Source organism: Pituophis catenifer, unplaced genomic scaffold (genome assembly GCF_029215685.1).
Source record: "Pituophis catenifer annectens isolate HBS135680 unplaced genomic scaffold, rPitCat1.0.hap2 SCAF_1, whole genome shotgun sequence".
NCBI lineage: Eukaryota > Metazoa > Chordata > Lepidosauria > Squamata > Colubridae > Pituophis > Pituophis catenifer.
Window position 1 is genome coordinate 197,621,161 of NW_027256881.1, and position 26,953 is coordinate 197,648,113.

Consider the following 26,953-nt stretch of genomic DNA (forward strand, 5'->3'; position numbering starts at 1 on the left):
TAGCTTCTCTGAGTTTCTGTAGGCATCTCACCTCTAGTCAAGGGTGAAATCCAGCAGGTTCTGACAGGTTCTGGAGAACTGGTAGCGGAAATTTTGAGCAGTTCGGAGAACCGGCAAATACCACCTCTGGCTGGCCCCAGGAGTGGAGTGAGAATGGAGATTTTGCAGTATCCTTCCCCTACCATGCCCGTCAAGCCACACCACACCCACCAAGCCACGCCCACAGAACCGGTAGTAAAAAAAAAAATTGGTTTTCACCACTGCCTCTAGTTCTTGAGCATTGTTTTCCAGTGCTACTCTGCTTCAGGCTCTTTCAAAGTGAGTTATCCTTTGTACCTGCTCTCTTCTGATCACACAATTCAGTTATGTGGGATTGGAGATTTATTTATTTATTTATTTATTTATTTATTTATTTATTTATTTATTTATTTATAATGCAATTTATATGCCGCCCTATCTCCAAGGACTCAGGGCGGCTCACAACAGTAAAGATGCACAGTTCCTCATTAAAAGACAATATAAAATTAAAATTCCAATTTAAAACAATTTAAAATTTATTAAGCAAAAGCATTTAGCAAATAAAGATCCATTTCTCTTTGCTTCTCCTCCTATCCCACCCAGTGTTGACAGCTGATTCGCAAGCCGAGGTATTTAGAAACGCAGAAGATGAGAACTGACCCCTGTTCATTGGCTCTCTGATTGCACAGGGCTTATCTGTGAGATCAGACTTCTAGTGGCCAAAGAGTCATAGCTCCTTCAGCTAACTTGAAAAGTTAAGTAGGAGATGCTATGGCAGGTGGAGACATTTTGGAGTAAGCAATCCATTACAGGAAAGCAGCAGAAAGAAGTTCAGGATTTAAACCCTGGAAAATATATTTCTTAGCTTTTGTTTAAGCTGCTCTTCGTTATAACTCAGGTGATCTTTAAATGTAATAAAATATTTTGTCTACCTAAGTCAAACTCTACTTCTTGTCTTCCTGTAAGAATATTGAATTCCAGTGAAAATTATTTCAGAGGCCTCTGGGCAATGTGAAAATAGATTCCCGCACTGATAAGGAAACTGGTAGCTGTTGTGTAAACATTATCCAGGTGCAGGCCAGCTCACCTTCTCAGAAGCTACAGACTTCATTTCCCTCAACAGAAAGTGAGAAAAACAGATAGAAATGAATTTTGAAATATGTCTTACATTTGAAAATAAAAGTTCTGGCTAGACTTCTTATGCTCTCAACTTAAATATTTTTTTTTTAATAGCAATAGCAATAGCACTTAGACATATACTGCTTTACAGTGCTTTACAGCCCTCTCTAAGCAGTTTACAGAGTCAGCCTATTGCCCCTAACAATCTCCTCCTTTTACCCATCTTGGAAGGATGGAAGTCTGAATCAACTTTGAGCCTGGTGAGATTCAATCTGCCAAACATCTGGCAGCCGGCAGTCAGCAGAAGTAGCCTACAATTCTGCATTCTAACCACTGTGCCACCGTGGCTCATAATAAATCTTAATCAGAGATCACAGAGCCTGTTTCCAGTCTTGCCTATAGTGAAAGAGTTCTGACAGGCATCTCTGAACAGCTAGGGCTATTTGTGATAAAGGAGAATCTCTCCTGTTCTCCCACAGTGACTTAAGAGGCCCTGGCACCACTTTTCATGCTTCTAGCACTGGCAGCCTCTGCTGCCATGTGAAAGACTGGACAGTAAAGTGGGGAGCTTTTCTCAGTTTATTGGAAAGCCTCAATCAACCCATTGATCACTGGGCGACCTTAGCCAGGAAGCCTCCACCTACCTATAGATCAGCTGCACTGACAGATGTACACGATAATGGCGGGGCCTTCCTGGCAATGCCAGAGTCTCCATTTTTGTTTCCCCAGAAAGTCAGGTCTACAGAACAATAGACTTGGTATTATCTTTTAGCAGCTGGCTAAATCCTTAAGAGCTTTGGTGGCACAGTGGTTAGAATGCAGTATTGCAGGCTAACTCACTGCTCATTCCAGGAGTTTGATTCTGACTGGCTCAAGATTCACTCAGCCTTACATCCTTCTGAGGTCGGCAAAATGAGGACCCAGATTGTTGGGGGCAATATACTAACTCTGTAAACCACTTAGAGAACAGCACAGTACAGCTCCAGCAACAGCCCAACCTTTTATTAGGGACAGCAACAGGTAAACATTTCTCCTATCATCAAGTAATACGCAATGAGAGGGGAAATAAAGATGGGGAAATTCACCAAATGTTTTTTTCTAATTAGTCCCACATCAAATTTGTAAGGACAGCTAAATAAATAAGGACAACACCAGTCCCTGGTCTCATCACTGAGGGTGAATAGGACACAGCAGTCCAGGAAGAGCTGTTTGCACATATTTCTCTGCCAACTTAGACTGGAAGAATGTGCTTTAATGTGGCTGTGAGAAGGAGCCCTTTAATGTATCTAACTCAGGCAATCAAAATGCTGGGCTAGATATTCTTTTTGTAATCTGGAGAAAGGGGCAAGTTGATTTCCAAAAGATCACTTGTAAGATTCCCTGCCTTCATGTTACTGTTTGAATATTCATCATATATTTTAATACTGTACAGCCTAAATATTCTCAAACTGAGAAGCTATATTTATTCTGTTCCCCCCCTCCATACATGTTAAACTTTTAGCTCTTTAGAGATAAGAGGAAATTAGGCAGACCAAAAATCAATAGTCTAAAGAGGACAGTAATGCAACAGAAAGGCGTCACCACAGGCTACTGTAATACCTTTCAGTAGGGGTGAAATGTAAAATTTGTTACTACCGGTTCTGTGGGCGTGGCTTGGTGGAGGGTAATATGACTGGGTGGGCATGGCCAACTTTTTTTTTTAACTTTTCAAAGCATTTTTTCTAATGCTTTGAAAAGCCTCTGCCAATCAGGCAACTCAGCTGGGATCGTCAGAGACTTTTCAAAGCATTTTTTTTACCACCTCTTTGGCCAAGAGGTTGCAGAAAAAAATGCTTTGAAAAGCCTCTGACAATCCCAGCTGAGCTGCGCAATCATCAGAGGCTTTTTCTTTTTACTTTTAAAAACATTTATTCGTTGGAAGAGGTTGTAGAAAAAATGCTTTTAAAAGTAAAAAAAAAAAAAAAGCCTCTGATGATCGTGCGGCTCAGCTGGGCATGGTGGGGAGGGGGGCACAGGGATTTTTGCTACCAGTTCTCCGAACCACCCACCGCCATCGCTACCGGATTGGGTGATCCGGTTCAAACCGGGAGCATCTCACCCCTGCTTTGAGTCTATAGCAGTGGTGATATTCAATTTTTTTCCTTACCAGTTCTGTGGGCATGGCTTGTGGGGGTTCCTGTGACTGAGTGGGCATGGCCAACTCGATGTCACTCACGCCCACTCCCACTCAGTCACATGACCCCCCCCACCACCAAGCCACACCTACAGAACCCGGTAGGAAAAAATGTGTGTATGAGCACGAGAAGGGCTCATAGTGAATGCTGTGGCAGAGAGAAGCCGAACTTTTCTCACTCCATTCACAGTGGAGCTGTTGCTCCCTTTATGGTCCCCCCGGCCCCCTCCCTCCCAGGGACTACCTTAAAGGGATGGGCTGCAGCAGCTGGAAGAGGTGACTGGCGACCGGGCAAGTGAGCGAGCGAGCGAGGGCAGGGCCAACCAGGGGTGATTTTTACCAGTTCCGCAAACTGATTCAAATCGTCCCTAACAGTTCACCGATTCGACCTATCCGGTCGAATTTGGTCTATAGCTAACATTTAACAAAGAAAACAAACAAAACAAGACTCAGAGGTTTCATTTATATCAGTATCTGTATTTCAGGGTTCTGAAACTTAGCTAGTTTAGTCACACTATGTATAGTTCACATTTCTGCAGTTATATGCAATGATGTAATTGCGGTAATTGGAACTCATTTGCACTGTGAGATTCTATTTTTATTTCTGCAGCTTTTCTACAATAAATCTGCTTTATATAAAGGAACTATGAATATTCTGCTTCCCAGTGCAAGTACCTCAGGTCCTTTGGGCTAATCATGGGCTTCAGAAAACTTATAAACAGCAATTACAACCGACCTCAACCTGTTTCAGTCCACATCTGAACATATTCCAGGTAGTTTCAGGCCAAAAATCAATACTGGAACTACCGTTATCATCCTGATGTGTGACCTACTCTATTTATTTTATTTTATTTTATTTTATTTTATTATTTTATTTTATTTTATTTTATTATTTTATTTTATTTTATTTTATTTTATTTTATTTTATTTTATTTTATTTTATTTTATTTTATTTTATTATTTTATTTTATTTTATTTTATTTTATTTTATTTTATTTTATTTTATTTTATTTTATTTTATTATTTTATTTTATTAGATTTTTATACCGCCCTTCTCCTACTGGACTCTAGAGAAAAGATGGAGAGTACAACTCTATTGATCTTTCTGGATAACATTTGAATCCTTCCACCATGATACACTGCTAAATTGGGGCTGGCTGGACTAGGAGGCATGGTTTCCCGTCCTCTTTATATAGACACACTTGACCAGTTGCTGGGCTGTGATATCCTACAGGGGTCCATTAAATCACCCTTATTCTTTAAAATGTATATGGAATGGTTGTGAGATAATTAGAATATTGGAAGAGAAGTTGGGATTGGGTATTCTATTCATGTTGTTAGTTGTTAGTCAGGTGAGGCAGGGCAGGTAATGGATCAATATCTGCATGATGTAAAAGCTGCATGAAGGCCACTAAAATGAAGATGAATCTTAACATGATGGAGACATGGAGTATTGGTGGTTTGGCACACAATAGGAAGAAAGGAAGTCCAAGGGCAACAGCACATCTTTAAGGAACCTATAGAAGATCCTAAGCTGAGTTTTATGATGGCATGAATTATTATTTGAATGTAGTCCTTATGGCATCTATTCACAATTTGTTAACAATCACAACTATACTGTCTCTTATCAAACATTAACTGGTTTGAAACAATAGTTTAATATGCATCACTAAGAAATCTCTTTACGTGTAGAAATTACCACCAGACCACCCTTTTATAAGCTTAGCCCTGAAAATTATCCAGGGCACTGACCAGCACTGTCAATGAACACAACTATCTTAATGAATACAATTATCTTAATGAGCACAAATATCTTAATTAAAAAATAATTTTGATGTCTTTGTGAAATAGATTTAATGATTTCTTTTCTAATTTTATCACAGGAGCATTAATGTAAACCTTAAGAATATCCCAAATGGCACAGATCAGAGAAAGATATTTTCTTGCTCCAGTGATCTTCTCTTTTATGGTCCTGTCCTCTGAAGTATTTCACACACACACACACACACACACACACACACACACACACACACACACAGAGAGAGAGAGAGAGAGTATATTAATGACAAGTTCGGTGTCTTCTGAAATTAATTTCACCATCAAATTATTAAGAACAAAATAAAATGAAGTAAATTCATTAACGAGAACAAAATGGTAAATTACTATTATATGATTCCTGTGAAGATGTCTTGAAGGCCATCTGCAAACTTCAGGAATTGGTTAAAAATTTGTTTCTTTTTTCTGTAGAAGTAGAGGAGTTCTTACTGCCCTTGACAGAAATAAATGTTTTGATACTTTATCACTGGTTTCTACTGTCTCATATTTGGTTTTTTTCTGGATACTTTAACAGGTCTAAAGTAAAGGAAGCATATTTTTTATCAAGAGTTGGCTGGAGTTGAGCAGTGCCCTCATCAAATTAGATAGATAGATAGATGATAGATAGATAGATAGATAGATAGATAGATAGATAGATAGATAGATGGATAGATGGATAGATGTAGATAGGGGGAGGGAGGGAGAGAGGGGGAGAGGAGGGAGAGGGAGAGAAAGATATGACATTCTTGTTCATACCCCTCCATTTAGGCCACTCTGAATAATGGGAGTTGGTGGCAGCACTGAGGCTAGCCTGAAGTAGAGGGCTGGACCACTGCTGCCACTCAAAAAGTCCACTTTGTACTGTACCACAAGCCACACAAGCCTTGGGTATTGGCATGATTACCCCTGCAGCTCAGGAGTCCCCAGGATCTGCCACTTACCTTCAGGCGGTGCTTTTTTTCTGTTGACAGGCCCCTGTGTCCTACCCAAGGCTGCTCTGGGTCACACAAGGCCTTTGCTCTTGAACGGCTTTGGAGAATGTTCTTTTGTGGTCTCTTCAGCCTCAGAAAAACACATATTTTTGTATGATTTTCAGAAGCTGCAGAAGCTGCACAAGACATATCTCATTCTTGCATGGCCTTATAAGCCTTCAAAATTGTGTGGGAACAGGTGTGCTTTTGAAAATAGTGGTTGTTGGGCGTTGGTAAGCCCTGGTGCATCAGCCAAAACACTGTGGCATATCACTTTGACACATGTCATAGGTTTGTCATCACTAGGATTTATAAACCATAGACATAGTTTTCTCTCTTAATTTCTCTTGCAGTTTTTTTTTGTTCTTAGTTTCACTTTAAAAGCTGCATTTACTTTGTCACTATAAGACTTTTTTCAGTGAATGCATTTATAATCATAAATTCTGTACCTGTGGTTTAAAAATGATCATAAAATACATGCTTAATAAGCCATAAGAAAGACATACAGAGCACACATTAATGCTTCTTCTCATATTCCTCTCCTTAGAAAATATGGATGAAAGAAATTAACAATAAGCAATTTTTAAAAGAGCATTGTAAAATAGCAACAGCACTTAGACTTATATACTGCCCCATAATGCTTTACAACACTCTCTGAGCAATTTACGTCAGCATATTGCCCCTAAGAATCTGGGTCCCCATTTTACAGATATCGGAAAGATGGAAGACCAAGTCAACCTTGAGCCCTGTCAGGATTGAACTCCAGGCTGTGGGCAGAGTCTGCCTGCAATACTTTAATCGCTGTGCCACCAGGGTTGGTTTCTAAATGCAGAGTATTTAGTCAGTAGAAAGCCCTTAATTTTTAACAGACTTCAGATGTACTGTACCTGTTTTGGTCAATGGGCTTGAAAAAAGCTGCTGAAGAAGTTTGTTCTCTGAAGTTCTTAATACCACCATTATGTCAGCAGGAAGGGTGTCTCTGTTCTTCTCAAGGAAGCCATAAGCATCATACTGAACCTATACAATGTGGGAGGTAAATGTAAAGCAGGCTCTTATAAGATTCTGTCACCTGTAGTACTTTAAGTAAAGATGGGGAACTTTTCCCTCTAAGGCTTTGTGTAGTGCTTAGTCATATTTATGTCTACTTATTTTCATATGCATACACTCACAACTATTTTCTGTTATGTAAATAGGTTTGTTTGGCGGGAAGTTTGAATTAACTGACCCTCAGTTGATTGGCTGACCACCACAGCTGCAAGGTATATAAAGGGAGCTGTTTCCCTAGGTCAGTTGCTCGGTTCTCACCCTACAATAAAGAGCTGTTGTCACTCACTGCCTGGCTTGCTGCGTCCTCACTCACCCAAAGGAACATTTTCCCTCATCAGCAATCTCAGTACAACTTGCTATACAAGAAAAGTTAAACTTCTCTGCTCTCCATCTTGTTTTGCTTCTTGTTTTTCTCCTGAATTCTAAGTATTGCAACCACTGCTGATTTTGCAGAAGGCCCTATATCTGTATGACCTACCAGACACAGAGATCCTCCAGTATAGACTGGTTCAAAGTTCTCTGATAACTGAACTTTTCAAAAGTATCCTCAAAAAATACTCTGTTCCTTGTAAACCCTGGCAACCATAAAGTAAGGAACTAAGCAGGAGATGCTTTGACTTCTCTACTGAGAAGATTGTGGTCTTCAGCCTTAAAGAAACAAGGCACTTCATGAAATTGGCAGTGACAGGAACAGTTACAATTCCAGGAAACAGATAAGGTGGGAAAGGACCAGCAACACCATAGAATTCACCTATAGATGTGCCGCCATATTTTAAATTAAGAATTAGCATCAATGCCTTGCCAAATGGTTGGGAACACCTGAAGTTCCTTGTACCTTCCAACTCAGTTCTATTGGCCATCACGGGCCATCAAATACCATGGGTTGTAAAACAGTGTCTAAATTTTAAAATGTAAACTCATTAAAAGGATTAAGTAGGGAAGAAAAATCCAAAAGTTGTTGAAGGGATATTTAAGGACATTTATTACATTTTTAATTTAGTGCAAGTTATATAAGTGTTACCTTTCCGGCATAATGATGAATGCCAAAACAGAGCTCCACTCGTTTGGGTCTCAAGAAGTATTTGCATCGCAGGTTATCTTCAAATTTATCTGTGCATTTTAAAAAAAGAAAACAATATTAATGGACCATTCTTTTGATGGCTGCAAGGACAAATCTTTTCAAATTGGAAAAGAGATAAGATGCTGATGATATCAGATTGGGAAACCAAACCTGTAGCATATAAAGCAATGGCAAAAGAACAGGTATACAGTAGGTTCAAAATAGAAATTTAACTAAATTCAAGAAAGAATGAGTCCCTCATATATTACTCAGCAAGGCAAATTCAGATATTTGGGGTATCGTTTCAAAGGGGAAAGAAACCAAAATAGATGAAAGGAATAAATTAAATAGAAATCAAAAACAATTCTTAGTGTGTGTGTGTGTGTGTGTGTGTGTTTCTCTCTTTAGTCAGGTTCCTCTTACGTAAACCAAGATTTTTATGCAATCCTAGTTCAGTGAAATCACAATCCACTAGTTTCTAGGCTTTTTTTTTTTCTTCAGGCAGCCAGCAAGCACTCTGCTGCCCATTGGGAGACTAAGGAGACTGCTGGGCAGCAGAGTGCTTGCTGGCTGCCTAAAGAAAAAAAAAAGCCTAGAAACTAGTGGATTGTGATTTCACTGAACTAGGGCTGCATAAAAATCTTGGTTTATGTAGGAGGAACTTGGCTAAAGAGAGAAACACACACACACACACACACACAGTATTTACTTTCTGAATAACAAGAATTACATTGTATTTTCTTTCTGAATAATAAGAACTAGAAATATTAAAAATGGCCCATTGTTTGGATTGCAAATCAGTTTCCTCCTGACCATATAATCGGAACTATTTTCCCCTGAATACTAGTTGCAGCCCATATTGCTTATTACGTATTTTCCATGATTTTAAAAAATATATTATTCATTATTGCCGTTTATGTAAGATACTAATTTAGCTCAGCAACATAGGCAAATTATTTTTTTCTTTTGTATTTTTGTGAAAAGCCCTCTCAGGCTACCTTTCCAGTTGCATGGTACTGTAGCTGTGTGACCAAGTTTATAGAATACAGTGCTGTATTTAAAATAATCCTCTGTTTGAAACATATACTAATCTCAGCTTAATCTAAAGGCTGTTTCTCACTACCTGCTAGCCATGGTACAAAGAAGATATTCTAACTGTGTTTGCGGTTTACTGTTTTACAGGCGACTCTAAATTTTAGCCTTGTTCTATTTTTAAAGTAGTGTTTTCTATCTTCTCCCAATACAAGACTTGACCTACAGATAATATAATATGTCTCTTTCCTAATTCTGGTAGCAGGGGGTCAGAGGCTTTGGGAACTAAAGATGATAAACCTATCTACCAGAACAGCAGACCTATTTCCAAAGGTAGCCCACTTGACAGATTGGTGGCATAGAGTAGCACCCCCCAAATTTTTGGCCACCAGAGACCAGTTTCATGGAGAGAGGTTTTTCTGCAGACAGGAAAGGGTGTGGTTTCACATGCAGGTTCCAGCCTGCATCCCACAGATGGGGTTTCGCTTGTTTGTGGCATGCCATGCCATGGCCCAGTGCCAGTCCATGGACTGGAAGTTGGGGACCCTGGCATAGAGGGTAGGCTGAGATTAAGTTATAAAAGATATTTCACACTCTGTTCTATACTCTCCTCTATACTACCTGTCTATCAACTGGTTATTTTCGGTCTATTTGTTTTCCAGAAGATATGTTAAAAAGCAGCCAAAGCATCTCTGCGTTGGTAACCTATCACCTAGCCCAGGGGTGGGCAGTTGTGGCTCTTTTACAACCTGTGGACTTCAACTCCCAGAATTCGTGAGCCAGCTTGGCTGTCTCAGGAATTCTGGGAGTTGAAGTCCACAGGTTGTAAAAGAGCCACATTTGCCCACTCCTGACCTAGCCAACTTGAAAAGCAACTAATGCACCAATCCAGGCATTTGTCCATGATCAACTCACTGCATTTTAAGGAAAGCAATTGTTAGCAGTTTTTGCCACCAGCTGCTCACACTGAGTGAGAAGGGAAAATAAAGCCAAAAGAATCTACCAATTGCTGCCCTTAAACTGCCATGCATTAAAAATGTAAGAACTAAAGCAAATTAGAACTCAGCTCCAGGAAATCCAAATTATGCTAGCATATTTTTTTGCCAATTCAGAGACTAGAATAACACTCATTAATGCAGCTGTGCAGAAGTCCTAAGAAATGGTCTTAACATTTATCATAGACTTCTCAAAATTTAAGATGAACAGGACTAATCCCTCTGAAAACACCTATCTTGGAAAGGCTTGCTGACTGGGTCTATGGGAATGGCTTTTCCAGAATTGCTCCTAAACCATACAAGAAATTCCTTTGGTAAATGTTCTCATTTCTTTACTTTGAAAGCACATCGTTTTAATTTAGTTTTTTTTTTATTTAATAGTTTTACTTTTCTTTTAATGGTGCTGCTCTTGTTTTAGATTGTAGCAAATGATATATGCATAGTATAAGATCAAGACAGTTGTAATGTTGAAACACTGATAATTTAGGATATGCATGGAATTAACTATTCACTTAAGGCAGAAAGAAGGAAGGGAACACAAGTTTGCTTTTTGAGCCCACAAGTAAAAAAGTAGTCATTTTTTTCAAGCTAATTTGTAAGCCTAATATAAAACTCATCAAGTGTTCTTACATTTTTTCTAATCTGAAGCACAAATACAATATTTATAATGACTCTTTAAACTTTATTGTGTTTCCTGTGTATCAATATATAATAAGAAAACCTTCAAAACATATAGCTTTTTGTGTTTGTTGTAATGTATGTTCCTGTTACTACTATTTCCATAGTACTGATGATAGAAAGAGATTTAAAAATAGAGTACCCTAATAAAGTAGCACTTCTCTAATAGAATACCATTTAATATATTAAAGAAATAAATTTTAAGTAGAAACTTGCAAGTCTTTACTTTATTTTCTTAATTGTTATGCCACCATAATTCCATAGTTATCTGAAAACAGTTTGTGGATAGAGGGAAAATTCAAAATAATCAGAAAAACCTCTAATATTTTATGCTTATATCAACTTTACTAAATGTTTATTATGTTTGTTAACTTTTTTTTCTGCAGTTGATTTATCATAATTGTTTCATTTTAGACATTCAACAAAGCATGCAGAGATTAAAGCAAAAGATCTCAGCACAGCCAATAACAGAAAAATGTAATGTGGTATTTTTTTAGTTATTTCCACTGAAACATAAGTTTGTTTAAACAGAAATTTGGAATTCTACTTCCAGTATTAGCAGACGTATAGTGTAAATTGTGCAAATTCCCAGTATTTGATCGCTAGCACAAAATGGGCACCAAGCAGTTACTACATCTCAGGTGAAGTGCAGGCAGTAGGCCAACAGAGTAAACAAGGAGCCAAAATCCTTGTTCCTGATTCCATTACTGAAGGACAGAGTAGTTTTGAATCATCCAGTCTCTGCATTCAGAAATTTTTGGAAAACTGTCCATACATCCCTATTTGATACCTCTAGAAAAATATTAATTTTCTAATATCTTTCTCAATGGGATAAATACCAATTGGCCTAATGAGCAAAGACACATCAATCTAAATATTGGTTACAAAATAATTTTAAGCTGTTTCTTTCAATTATTTTTTACATAGCTAGACATATAATAGTGCTAAAGAACCATAGTTTATTTCTAATGGGAGTAGGATTTTTTTCCTTGGGTTTTTATGTGACTATCTTTTCCTGCTGGGACTTGCTATGTAGCCAGTTTCACAGAAGCTCTGCTGTAAGGCTCAATTCTCTCTATAGGTAATTTCTTATTCAGGAATTTCTTAATCAGCAGATACTTCTCAGATGGAGTTTGGATTCACAAATCAGCTGAACTGATATGAATCCACTTGCTTCCATTAGTAATAACTAACAGTTTATTATATGGAGAAGATGTCTATCTATAATTATTATAAAATTATACTCAACAATTTAACCATTTGACTGAGAGTTTATTGCGGTCAGTTTGGATTTAAACTTTATACAAGATACTAATTGTTCTCTTGGTTTTTTCTTCTGTGTATATATGTAACCATTTGGGATTTCTGAACAGTCATACCAACTAATGTTAGGTCTGTTGCTTGGGGAAATCGGCTTTCTTCATCCAGTAGAGAAAGTAGCCCCATTGGTTTCTGAAGGAACATATCTAAGAGTGGTCTGTTGTCTTCATAATCCACCAAGACAGCATCAATTCCTTCATTGTGATATTCCATCTAAAGTATTACAAAAGTTAATAAGTCATAAATATCATTATGGTATTTGGGAATATTGGGAATATTCTATATTCAGCAGTCTGGCTTTTTGTATTCATTTAGTTCCTAGGTGTCAAACTCGTGGCGTCACATTGCCATCATGTGATCTATTGCGATGTTTTCCCCTTTGCGAAGCTGGGCTGGGCGTGGCCTGTGCGTGACGCATCTGGCCCGCAGGCTGCCAGTTTGACATTCCTGATCTAGTTGCAAAGCTGAGAAAAGAATAAGGCAAGCAATTTTCAACACATTGCTGTTCAGTGATTTTTTTTTTAAAATCACTATTTGGGAAATGCTTTACATTTGTTCCTGGTCTTCACATAACTAAAATTCATATGTTGCTTTCAGTTCTACTGATTTGTGGGGGAAAAGTCTCTTTTCTTCAACACAACAGCACAAAACTGCATACAAAAATAATATATTACAAATGCATTGGTTAGTATGATACCATATTTTAATTTTTATATACAATATTGTTTTCGTATATAGAAGTTGCACGTGTGTCCAATAAATTCATATAGTAAAAGCTTTTTCCCTTTCTGAGAAAACATTTATTTTCACAGAAGACAAATGAAGTCATAAACTTCATACCAAAATCATCTTCTTTGGTTCATTGGTCTTACAAGTCCCAAGCCGAGCCTGCAGAATTTGCTATCGAGTCAATCAAAGCTTACCTGCTCAAGTGCAAATATGTGCTGATTGAAATAAAATTGGATCTGCTCATTTGCAATGTTTATGCACAGCTGTTCAAATGAGTTCCTTGTGAAGTTCTCAAATCCAAAAATATCCAATATCCCAACATTCATTCCACTTTCAGCATTGCTGTTTGAAAATGAAACCCAAAAAATTAATATCAAATATGATACTATAATATGTTGTTCTTACTACTGTGAAGTAAGGTATTAAACAGAATAAGTATTTTCTTCAGGGACAAAACTTAACACTGAAAATATGAATGCCTTAAAGAAAAAAAAAGTTCATTTCTCCACTAGTGATTTATAGTATCTTCTAGATTATTCAACCATCATTGTGCCAAAATAACAGTAATGTGGGCAGCCTATGATGATGCAATAAATCATTAGTATGGAAATGATCAGATACAAAAATATACACACTCCTAATAAATTATCATTTACAAACATAGGTAAACATTACAATGAATTTTTCCTTCCTAGCAAACTTAACTATGGCTTAACTAATTAATTAACTAGAAATTAATTTAGAAATTAGACATCTTTAAGCTAAATCTACAGAACACCTAATAGACACTAGCAACCTGTGCCCTCTAGATATAGTGGATTACAACTTTATTCCTACACTCTAGAATGTCTTATATGTGGTCGTGTTAGTTGGAGCTGATGGGAAGTGAAATTTACAAATCTGGAAGGTTGTTTATCCCATGGAGCAGTTCTTAGCAGTGTAGATCATTCTCAAAGACATGTTGGTTCATGCCAGCCAAGACGAATTCATCCTTATTAGCTTCCCTTCTGCTGGAATTAATGGGTGGGAAAAATCATTCTGTTAATGCCAAGCTGGCATGGAAAAAGGAACTGATCCAGATACTTTTCAAGGGAACTAAAGGGCACCAGATTCAAAAGTTGCTTCTGACTTGCCCTTGCAGGATAATTAGAGGGTTGATGGACTAATCTGCTCAGTCTTTCATTGGCAAAGCTTCTTTCTCTTAGCTGAGAGGCTTCTCCAACCAGTGATGGGTTTCCTCCCAGTTCGCAGTGGTTCTATAGAACCGGTAGTAAAACCGGCGGGAGGCTCCACCCACTGACCCCGACGTCATCAGAACACTTCTGCGCATGCGCACGGCCCTGTTGCGAACTGGTAGTAAAGGTAAGTAGAACCCACCCCTGTCTCCAACCCAACCAGGGTTTACTTTTGGTCTCAGAATTACCAAACTTTTGAACAAAGGATATACTGATATTGCTGAATTAGGCATAGTTAAGCACAAAAAGTTAATGATTGGGACTGAATTTAAAAGTTTACTTTATGCTGAAGATAACAAAAAGAAAAAATAGGAGAAGATAAAAGATAATATAATTAAAACATCTTCTAGTATCTTTCCAGTGAATCCCATTTACCTACTTAGTTAAATCCCAATCAAGTTTTTGAAAACACTGGAGTTAATGTCCCAGGAACAAAAATGCATGGAAGCCAATTTGAGGCATTATCTAAAACAAACAGTAAACTCTTGATGTAAAATAAAAAGAGATATGCAGGCATCAACAAGTAAATATGTAAGGTATTGACTGTTAACTTGCCATATATTTTTATCAGGTTGCAGCAGGGTATTAATCCGATTTACAATCCAACTGAAGAGTCGGCCATAAAGGGCCTTTGACATGGCATCTCGTACATCAGCTGCTTTGTCCACAGTATTTGTTCGGATAATGGTCTCACCTCTTGTGACAACACAATGTGAAGTGAGAGCTTCCTGAAGTTCTTCTGAGCCAATGCTCAGCAGCACAGCAGCTGAAAGACAAGGATGTTGTAAAATGGGGGACAAAGCAGGGGTGAAATCCAGCAGGTTCTGACAGGTTCTGAAGAACTGATAGCGGAAATTTTGAGCAATTCAGAGAACTGGTAGCGGAAATTTTGAGTAGTCGGAGAACCGGCAAATATCTCCTCTGGCTGGCCCCAGAGTGGGGTAGGAATGGAGATTTTGCAATATCCTTCCCTCAGGAGTGGGGAGGTTATGGGGATTTTGCAGTATCGGTTCTGTCCCCGTACCACACATGCACCCCCACAGACGGCCCGGAGTTAATAAGCCACACGACAAGACTCTTTGAAGATAAAGCTGGCAGCAACCCAGTGGCTAGCTGCCAATTCAGACTTTACTCACACAAAACAAAGATTAGACTGCAAGCATTTCGATATAACAGGCAGAGTTTCAACAATACAAGGATTAATCCAAATGCAGTCCGATAAAGCAGGCAAAGTCCAGTAACGCAGAGATCATGGATTATTTCCAGTTTTTGCTCATCACAAACTGAACCGGCCACCACACCCACATTTATACCCTGTGGGGTGTGGTCCAGTGACTCAGCTAATCTCTGGCACGCCTTCCCCTCTGCTGCGCACGCTTCTCCCTGCGCCTCTGCCGAGGGTCCAGCCAGCACTTATCTTCTTCGTCGCTGTCCACCTGTGGCTGCGGGGACGTGCTTGGCTCTTAGCCTATCTTTTGGCCTTCGGTGTCCTCCGGAGGCATTGCCAGAGAGTAGGGTCCTGGAGAGGGAGGCCTTGCCAACTCCTCTCCCTCACTCTCAGAGTCTGCATCTGTTGATAGCTCAGGCTCAGGCAACGGAGCCACAACAGTATCCTTTCCCTGGAATGGGGTGGGAATGGAGATTTTGCAGTATTCTTCCCCTGGCACGCCCACCAAGCCACACCACACCACGCCCACCAAGCCACACCCACAGAACCGGTAGTAAAAAAAAATGGATTTTATCACTGGGGCAAAGTGCTAGCCACCGGGTATGAAATTAGATTTCCTGATCATATTCTGCATTAGGACAATTCAGAGATGTTAGCAAAATATTTACCATTATCTAAGGCTTCCATATTGGGCACTTCGCTTTTATCAGTTTGGTGTTGTGAAGAAATGGCAGCAAATTCGATATTTCCTGTATTTAAGATCCCAGCCAAAATGCGATACACTGAATGCACTTCCTGAAAATGGTAGGAAAGTCAGAACTATAAACTTTAACAGGTTACCACCACAGCACAACCCTTTGGGGAACACATACATTCTGAGGACAGATTGTTTGAATATAATTCCATAATCCAAACGCATCAAGCCATACTATCCTTCTCAGATTATAATGTACATTCAATACCTTACCATTTTTGGTCCCTGCAAAAGCTGGAAGGTGCTAACGTAATGCAGTCACACTTCATGGTCTTAGAGGATTCATATCTTTTTTTTTACTTTAATGTGTACTTCTATCTTATTTCTAATCCTATGTTAGATTGACAGCCTCTTAACAGCCAGTTTTGATTGACCGATTGATCGATTCATTCATTCATTCATTGATTCATTCATTCATTCATTCAGAGCAGTGATATAATGTTTATTTTAACTCTTTATATATCAGTTTTATGTACTGGTTTCATTCTTCATATACCACTTTTTATGTTCATAAAAGAAATTAGCCTAACTGTGAGACGCCTTGCAGCAAAATGGACAGCAAACAAAGTTAATCAATAAAGAAATAATAAATAAAACAAATGGGCTAACATGGTGCCAAGCAGATCCTTGAAATATCCTACTGCAATGTGAGCATCAAAGGTAGAGTTCAACAAGATTCTGGTGCATCAGAGAAGAAGCCCAGATGGGATCTGGTATATTTGGGGAAAGACTGGTAGGATCATGAACTGATGAGTTTCTCAAACTGTATTCCTAAATACAGTTGCCCGATAAAATGCCTAATTTTCAGTTAAATTATTAAGAAAACTTAACTTTTATTATTGTTTGTTTTATTATTGCTATTGGCTTCAGAATTAATTATGTGATTCTGGGGCAATTTACATTTTGTTATTGGTTCTTCTTCCTCTAGTCTAGCATTGATTCAAGTTTAGTAATTCTAACCCTAGTGAATCACTCCACTACTGTTATTATAGTTCTACTCTCACAAAAAGTATTCTACAGGCCATACACAGAATTATCCAAACCTGATCTGGCAGCCACCTACTGATTCAGTTGCTCACTGAAAAATGTATTTTTTTTAAAGCAAGGCCAATGTTATTCTGTCAACTATATAAAAAAAGTCATCACTTACCTCTTTAGTAAATCCTATAATCCGAAAGCAATGCTGGATTGCTTCAAACTGAGTTTTATAGGATTCTTTATTAATAATATCATGCATCACCTTTCCTGTGCCATTTTCAATATACCTGTGTAAAATACATAACTGAGTCTCATTTGATATTGCAGCTCTTTTCATGTCCATAGGTCTGGAATTAGCCAAAGAATCTATGACCATATTGCTCCACAGTTCCCCTGACATAATTAATACACGAAGATTGAAACACCCAAGATTATGGATCTCCTAAACCTCTGCCTAACCACATACTTCCAATTTGATGGACAAACTTACCAACAAATTAAAGGTACACCTATGGGATCACCACTTTCAGGATTTATAGCAGAGGTCATTGTGTAAGATCTAGAAGTTATATAGAGCTTCCACAATTACAACCCAAAATATGAATCAGATATGTAGATGACACCTTCACCATAATAAAAAAAGGACCAATTAGAGAACACCACAGAACTGTCAACAACATCTTCAAAGGAATCCAGTTTAGCAGAGAAGATGAAAACAACAACTCACTACCCTTCCTGGATACCCTAATCAGCAGATACCACAATTGCAAACAAGAAATATAAGTGCACAGAAAAACCACTCACCCCAACCAAGTGCTCCACTACCAAACCAACAACCCAACCTCTCACGAGAGAAGCCGCGTAAAAACTATATTTAGGCGAGCACAAACTTGCTGCAGCAACCCTGAACAGCAGAAAAAGGAGCCTCTATACAACATATTCTAACAAAATGGATATCCATGCAACTTTATCAAAAAATGCCTGACTGCTCTGTCAGGGTGGCAATTAATCCCATTCTGCTTTTGGATAATTGCACCTTGATTAGAGAATGGATCGTGGCCTTTCCTTGCAAGTATACCTTAAGAAAATAAACCCGAGATATATTCTAATAAACACATTTTATTATAAAGAAAGTAAAAACATCTTACTAGCTAATTAATTACATCTTGGCAGCGTTCCTGCCATACCTCTTGGCAGGCGAACAAAGAAAGTTAGAAGAAAATGAAAGAATGTGGACATGCGCAGTTAGCTTAGAGATAAGAGTTCTGATCAGCTACGGTAAGTCTTAGAATTCAAGCACAGCTGGCAAATACAAAAAAACGCAGTGACATGCTCAACCCAACACAGCACAACCAACACAAGCCCTAAAAAGAATAACTCTGCCATACATCAAGAACATCTCAGAAACCATCAATGTTTCTACCACCACATGGAATTACTGTAGCACACAACTCAACTAAAGCTTTTCAAAACATCCTAAGTATACCAAAAGTGTATATGGACGGAGTGAGCTCCTGTCACTGAGCTCCCATCACTCCATTCCTAACTCCTGCCAACCCAGCAGTATGAAAGCAGGCAATATTGCAAGTAGATAAATGGGGACCACTTCAGTGGGAAAAAAAATACCTAGCTGCATTCATGTGTGCAGACAGCGGAAGCCAGCACTGGACCTGGCCATACGTGAGACATCACAACACTAGGTGAGGCGAGACCAGCAGAGGAGTCTGGAAGAGCCAGCAACCTGAGCACCACTAACTAATTAAAAGCAATAGCAATAACCCTTAGACTTATATACCGCTTCATAGTGCTTTACAGCCTTCTTTAAGCAGTTTACAGTGTTAGCATATTGCCCCCAACAATCTGGGTCCTCATTTTACCCACCTTGGAAGGATGGAAGTCTGAGTCAAACTTGAGCCGGTGAGATTCGATCTGCTGAACTGCAGCTAGCAGTCAGCTGAAGCAGCCTGCAGTACTGCACTTGAACCACTGCACCACCTCAGCTCTTAATGTAAAAGTAGTCCCCCACCCCCAACAGTGCATCAAGGATAGGCGTGCAAGCACCAAACAGAATGAACTAGAAATCTAGGCTGTCAGGACAGCATTGTGTCTGGCATGTGTAGATTTCCCTGACATTGTATGCCATAAGCTAAATAAATAAACAAATAAACAAGCCAAAAAGGGAACAAAAAGCCCAAAACACCTCCCCACCAGCAATCAGTAACCAGATGAGCATCGATTAACTCCACAAATTAACATCAGACCAACAATCAAGTAAACAAGACCCCAATCAAGGAACTGCCAAACAAGCCAACAATAAACAACCCAACCATAGAACCCCTAGTACCACCCCCAACAATACTGACAGGGCAAGCCACTACTAGAATATAAACTGAGAACCAACCCCACTCTTTATTAACACTGATGATGTTACCTAGTTTGGGTAATGAAACATCCACAAGAAAACAGCCTAGCTCAGAGAGCACTAAGGACCCCTCACAATGCATAGTTTCTGGAAAGTAAAGAAATAAGACTGCTTATTAAGTCAAATCCATGGCTCAAATCCCTTTTGATAAACCTACACATAATTTTGAGACTGAGCCAAAAGGTCAGATTAAACTTTGTTAAAGAATTATTTCAACTAAATCAGTGAGCATATATTATGCTAACATATACTGTACAGTACCTATCAGTTCAATTCAGATTGCAGCATCCTAATAAATATCTAGCTATTTCCTAGATATTGTCATTTTCTTGTATAATCGACAAATGCAATCTTTAGTATAATTACCTACTCTCAGCTCAACCTACCTGACTGGGTTATTGTTGGGAGAAAATGGGAAGAGAGACTATTATATATGCTGCCTTAAGCTTCTAAATGAAAGGTAGAAGTCTAATGAGCAAACCAATATTAGAAGAACAAGCCCTTGCAAAGAATTGAAAATATATTATTTTGCAGACTGTACAGAGACACTTTTAACCTCTCATTCTTACCTCCTTTTCCCATTACTAACCATCATGACCAGCATATTATAGGCTGTCGTTTTAATTGGTGCTATTATTTTCAAAACGAGGACTCAAAAAATACAGTTGGTAAATTTTGGGTCAGTCTCAAAGTTGGGAGAGAGCAAGGCAAGCTCCACGAGAGATCAGAAACTATAATACCCGAAGGCAAAATTTGGCCTAATATTGCTAATTACCCAAATAGTAATGTACCAATTTAAAACAATTCATTTGGCTTTGTTTGTCTAGAATGCTTATACATACCATTAACTTTATAATCATCCATTTTGGAAAACAGATTCAATTTGAGAGTGTGGCAAAACTATAATTAGATGAACTTTTTTTTTATTAATTTAATTAAGCCATATATAAATAATAGCATTTCTTCTTGCCTATACAGTTGTATACATGAGAGGACTACCGTGGATCTTTAGGACAAGGGGAACAATTAAGGCAGACTTTAAAACTTCTCACCAAAACAAACAGCTATTTAACACTTAGTTATAACTAGCAATAAACACAAGTCAGCAAAAATTACCTGGGAGGCTTTTTCTCAGGGAGTTTATATTCAGAAAGTTTCTTCTGATGATAAAGACCAGCATAAATGTAGTAAAATATATGGAAGTTTTTCTCTCCTCTGTTAGAAAAAAAGAATTACTATACTGTAGAGCATAAATATAAGATGTTATCTTTAACCTGAGCGATTCAACTAGTATATAAAACAGTCTCAGGAAGCAATAGTTCCCCCAAACCACATATGTTTATACCTAAAGAAATCCAGATGTCCAGATTGCAAAATCCATCAGTCTCAGGTCTCTGCTCTATAATTGAGGTGATGGAGTTCTATTCTCCATCTAGAATAAATGAAGGCCACCAGGAGGGGAAAAAAAGATTCTGAAATGTTATTAAGAAATCAAGTCTAAAACCAAGTTTTGCCTTTCTCTCAGTCAATTGCCATTCTTATGAGCTGTGATGGGACAGCCTTAATTTTTTTAACCCTAATTTTTTTTAACATTAAAATTGGATACTGAGTTTTCTTGTTTTCCATCATTCTTGACTATTGGCCATACTGCCTGAATGAAGGGTTATGAAAATCAATATACTGGATTGATAAAGGCTGGTGTATCTAATTCTGAATCCTCCAGGGAAATGCTAAAGCAGTGGCCCCCAGCCAGAGGTGGGTTTCAGCAGGTTCTGACCAGTTCTGGAGAACCGGTAGCGGAAATTTTGAGTAGTTTGGAGAACTGGTAAATACCACCTCTGACTGGCCCCGCCCCCATCTATTCTCTGCTCCTAAGTCCCAGCTGATCAGGATTTTGCAGTAACCTTCCCCTGGATTTTTTTTTTTTTAATTTGATTTATATGCCGCCCTTCTCCGGAGACTCAGGGCGGCTTACAGTGCGTTAAGCAATAGCCTTCATACTTTTGTATATTTATACAAAGTCAGCTTATTGCCCCCACAAACTGGGTCCTCATTTAACCTACCTAGAAAGGATGGAAGGCTGAGTCAACCTTGAGCCTTGGAGAGATTCGAACCAGCAGTAAATTGCAGGCAGCTGTGTTAATAACAGGGTGCTTTAAACCACTGTAGTACCAAGGCTCTTTGGATTGGGGAAGGAATGGGGATTTTACAGTATCCTTCCCCTGCCACACCCACCAAGCCATGCCATGCCACCCCCACCAAGCCACGCCCACAGAACTGGTAGTAAAAAAATTTGAAAGCCACCACTGCCCCAACCTTTTGGGCACCAGGGACTGGTTCCCTGGAGAGAGGTTTTTCTGTGGACTGGAGGGGGCGTGGTTTCATGTGCTGCCTGCATCCTGCGGATGAGGGTTTGCTTGTTTGTGTGGCCCAATTTCTAGCATATTGTGGACCAGTGCCGGTCCATGCAAACCCATGGGGGTTGGGGATCCCTCCCCTAAAGTACTTTGAACCCTGGATTGAAAGGACAGAGAGCAAGGACAGAGTTTCTGAGAGCTCACTGGGTTTCTGCAGATGTTAGGTTAGACCTGAGGACTTATAGAACCCAAGAATCACATCCCAGTGCACAAAAGTGTTTAAGATCAGCAACAACAAAACCCAATCATTTACAGCAGTGGTTCTCAGTCTTTTCTTCACCACGACCCCCTTTTACATACCTTTTGTGGCCATGGACCATGGCCACGGACCCCCAAGACTTAATTCACGATTTAAATCATAACACTTCTTCAAGCCTTTGCAGACCCTCTATGACAACATCACACACCCCTCCAGTGGTCTGCAGACCACAAGTTGAGAACCACTGATTTACTTTACTTAAGTTTAACTTACATTCGGTTTATCTTCAAATTATATAGTCTTTCACTATTCAGCTTAATTGTTTTCACACAGCAGGAAAGATGGGAACCAGACAAATAAATAATTTTCAGGTTATTTGCCTTAATCTGATGGGGTAACTTGCTAAGAGGAACTGAACAGTTATGATTAGCATTTATTTCATTATATCTTTCGTAGTTGGGCCTTACTACCAGATATCTCTGAGCTTTGTCCTTTCCATGGAGGCCATCCTGGTGCCAAAGAAATCTATCTTTCAGTACCAAATAAAAACTTGGCCTCCTATTCTCAAAACTGAAACTTAGCATTCAATACCCGACCATGCCTTTTGTCCATAAGCACATTTCTGAGGTGTTTCCATTATTATGATATTATTAAATCAAATTATTTATTTTAGGTCTTACTTTTCCCTGTTTATTTGATAAGAATATAACTCACCATGAGATTCTTTTAGAGCACATAGAGTACAAATATGTTCAACCAAAATTAAATTAAATACTTTCAATAAAAGAATATTTATTTTGCAACCATCCATTTTCTGTATGAATGCAAAAAAGATTATTGACAACTGAATGTATATAGCTCTATAGTTTTACTCCATATACCAAATTAGGACTGTTAGAATCATTTGGAAGGGTGCTTCATAAAGTGAAGGCATCATATATTGGAATCTGCTGTTCCAGGGATCAAGATGACTACATCCTTTAGACAACTCCTTCAAAGCCCTTCCCAGTTGCTTTGGCATACGTGTAGTTGCACAGAAGTCATCTCTAGACCTCGATTGGCACCTCAGCACTTCAAGCAGGAGTTTCAAGGTGCATTATGGTTCCTTTGCAAATTGCCTCTCCAAATAATTTGCACAGGACAGGTATTAATGCACCAAAGCCAAAATCATACTTAAACGTCTCCAATCCTTTCCAGTTGAAGGTAACATATTTATTCAAATTTATAACAAGAGCAATATTTTAAACAGAACAACCAAAATTATACCTACAAGGCTTGCTTTATAACTCTGGATTTTTCTAGCAGGTATTCTGAGATCTTTGCTCCCATTACAGCTCCAGTTGGTGTGAACATCATTTCCAAGTATTTCCCGAAACGGCTAGAATTGTCATTGATAGCAGTGTGGGCATTCCCAAATGCTTCGACTAAAGGGTTCACTTGGAGGATCTTCTCCCGCAAAGCACGGTTGTTTGCCTTGATAAACAGAAAAGATCACAAGAAGTTTCCTCTATCAATTATGTGGCCCTCATATCCGTTTAAAACTTTCCTATTCTCACCCTGCACTGAAAGTGAATACGTCAGCAAGAAGCAGTTGAAAAGGAGACACAATCAGGAACAAGATAATAAGAAACAAGAACACAAAAAAACCCCAGCATTAACTATCTATCTATTGATATTTTGTGCAAATTTGTCTGAAGAGAACCTTTCCTAATTTCTCTGGGATATAACCCAATGAAAATACAAATTTAAAAAGTTGTTTTATTATACATAAAACCTACTAAATAAGTAAATACCCTGCCCTATTTTCAATTTTTGTTCTAAAACTCTCTGTATATTAGAGGTAGTCCTTGAGTTACAACTATTCATTTAACGATTGTTCAAAGTTATAACTGTACTGAAAAAGTTGACTTATAACCATTCCTTGCACTTACAACTGTAGTAGCACCCTCCCACAATTATGATCAAAATTCAGACATTTGACAACTGGCACATATTTATGATGGTGGTTGCAGCATTCCAGGGTCATGTGATTGCCATTTGAAAACTTCCCAACCATAAGGTGACCAACTTTTTTACAATGAGAAGGAGGATACAGGCATGCATTAGACTCACAGAAGTGAGTCTAATGCATGCATGTGTGCCATGTCGTGTTTTGGTAAGCCACTTGCGGGCGGTGCACTCTTGCACATGGCACACTCTCTCAAAACAATTCTCCTGTGCGGAGCGCATGTGTCTCATAATTGCATCTTGCTGCACTGTACCGAGCCTTGATGAATCGTCATGTGAAATACAAATATGTCACATCACACACAACGGATCGACTCAGCATCAGATTACAGATAAGTCTTTAAATATTGAAAAGGAGGACTCGAGAGAGGACAGAACTTACAAAAGAAGGACTGTCCTCCCTAAAGGAGGACGATTGGTCACCTTACCAACCAGCTTCTGATCAGCAAAGTCAATGGGGATGCCAGAATCACGTGACGTCTGCCTGATTCACTTAACAACCGCAGTGACTTGCTTAACAATCATGCAAAAAGGTTTGTAAAATCAGGTGTGATTCACACTTAACCACTGCCTAGTTTAGCCACAGAAATTCTCATCCCAGTTGTGATCGTAATCTGAGGACTATCGGCATTACGCGTTAACACAGGATCTGAGACTGAAGTTAACAAAAAATAGAAGCAGAAGCTTGCAATCACCTTGTCACAAGATACACTTGAAATGGGAAGGGAAAATTGCCAAATTAGCAAGGGGGCAACCTGTGGCCTCCAGGTAATTCTACATTAACAAATCTCAGCCTGCCCCTCTTGCCTGTGGTGAGAGAGAATTGAAACCTGGTATAATCAGTTGAGACAGAGATTGCTCAACCCTGCACTAAATCTCAGTTTAAAGTTGCATGCAAATGCAGCCAGTACTTCACAGTATTATAATTTGAGTTATGTGACAGTCAGTAAATACCTTTCCCAGGAAGGTCAAATGCTGCACAATGAGATGGGCACTTTCGGTCTTCCCAGCACCGCTTTCCCCACTGATGATTATGCACTGATGGTACAAAACAGAAGAGAAGATGCATAATTGGTAACTCAAGGAATATACCTTCACCCCTATTTTCATGTGCTTTAATATACCATTAAACATTTAGCTATCTTAAATTATACTTTCTTTGAAGAGTTGAACAATCATGCAGAGTATAAAACGAACATTCAAAGTTGCCCAGTTGAAAGTATTAAATGCAGTACATATGTGAATGCATATGTTTGAATTCGATCTAGCCTGCTGATAATGGAGAATACAGAAAGAATTTTTATTTCTGCCAAATTCTTTCAGTGAGAAAGGATTTCTGTCCCTTCTACAAATATACCTGCAGGATATCTATATATATAAAAGCCAAATACCACTCACTCATCATAAAATCTTCAGAACGGTAAAGCCTACAAACTTGAAATATGGCATGTATGTTCCTCTTGGCTTCTGGGTGCTCGCTAAGAAAGGACTTTTCGAAATGACCATCAGATCATTAATATTTCATATACAGTATTATATTCACACACTCTGATGCTAATGAGTTAGATGTTTTACTCCCCCTCCTCTGAAAAGAACTCTGTCCCAACTGCCTGTTGCCTTATATTAACATGCTCTGATGCTACCCCTTTGCTAAACAGGGCGTGGGCGTGACCAGCGCATGACTCATCAGGCCTGCAGGCTGGCATATTCTACTCTCCCTCCCCCTCTATTCCAACTGCCAGTTGCCTTATATTAAGGATGCTACGGATTTACATATTCTACATTAAGTTTCACGCTGTGTCAATTTATCACGCCCGATCACATAGTTTCGTAGCGAAGCACAGGCGTTCAGCTAGTATTTATATATGAGTGACATTAGACTCTGATTAAATAATGAATGTACAGTAAGTGACAAACAAGAAAATCAACTATTTTGCCAATAAAATTTAGCGGGTTGTTTTGTTTTGTTTTGTTTTGTTTTGTTTTGTTTTGTTTTTTTGTTTTGTTTTGTCCACTGAAGCATTCAGTGTCTCGATCTGGCTGCTCTTGATGAAGAAATGGCATGCAGAATTGGGGAAGTGAATCAAACAACCTTAATAATCTGGGATTGTTTCAAACAATGCAACTGGGTGATAATTTCATAACAGTCACTATGGAACTGACAATATTAGGACAGTTTTCGTTTACATGGACTACTCCCTAGAATTACATAGGTTTTCCTCTGTGCTGGCCAGTTTGTACCCACACTCCAGTCAGCCAGGTTGTAGGAAAAATGCAAGGGCCAAATTGGACCTCATATCATATAAATGGCCACCACTGTGAAAATAGTAGCCATTCTCTTGGCTGGGCTCTCTCCATGTGACATATCAAATTTGGAACAAGGTGACATTTAACCCTTTCAGGTTAAGACACTAGTACGGAGCAATGATTTAAAAACATGAAGAACATAGCATCACAACATTCAATAACTTACACTGCTCTTTAATATTGAAATATATTAACTTTTTTTGTTTTAATATATTTTACAGCTATTTACTTTTTTTTTTAACTTAATGACCCACTGAAAAACTGATGAAGAGTGAAACATATATCAGTCGACAAGTTCTACCAGGTATTATGGCGGAGGCAGGAAGCCAAATGGATGATTAATGTTTTTGGCAGCAGCTGCCTATTTAGTTGAACTCTACCTTGGTTCTTGAAGCATCCCAGAAGAACAGCTATTCAGACTACTTATTGGTTGTTCTACTTTTAAAGGTAAAAAAAAGGAGAGTAAAAGTTCCTTTTAATAGTCACCAAATGTAATATATTTGAAGATC

General features: G+C 38.7%; 1 protein-coding gene across 1 annotated transcript in view; it reads right to left on the reverse strand.

Annotated features, from left to right (window-relative positions):
• MYO3B (myosin IIIB) overlaps window positions 1-26,953 on the reverse strand; it is a 226,414-nt gene that overhangs the window by 105,375 nt on the left and 94,086 nt on the right. The window contains exons 12-21 of the mRNA XM_070956912.1: window positions 25,092-25,175; window positions 23,401-23,603; window positions 20,631-20,729; window positions 17,265-17,379; window positions 16,029-16,155; window positions 14,748-14,958; window positions 13,152-13,299; window positions 12,288-12,441; window positions 8,165-8,253; window positions 6,984-7,113 (exon numbers count right to left, since the gene is read on the reverse strand). Of these exons, the coding sequence (XP_070813013.1) occupies window positions 6,984-7,113; window positions 8,165-8,253; window positions 12,288-12,441; window positions 13,152-13,299; window positions 14,748-14,958; window positions 16,029-16,155; window positions 17,265-17,379; window positions 20,631-20,729; window positions 23,401-23,603; window positions 25,092-25,175 (1,360 nt within the window). The remainder of the gene's footprint in view (window positions 1-6,983; window positions 7,114-8,164; window positions 8,254-12,287; window positions 12,442-13,151; window positions 13,300-14,747; window positions 14,959-16,028; window positions 16,156-17,264; window positions 17,380-20,630; window positions 20,730-23,400; window positions 23,604-25,091; window positions 25,176-26,953) is intronic.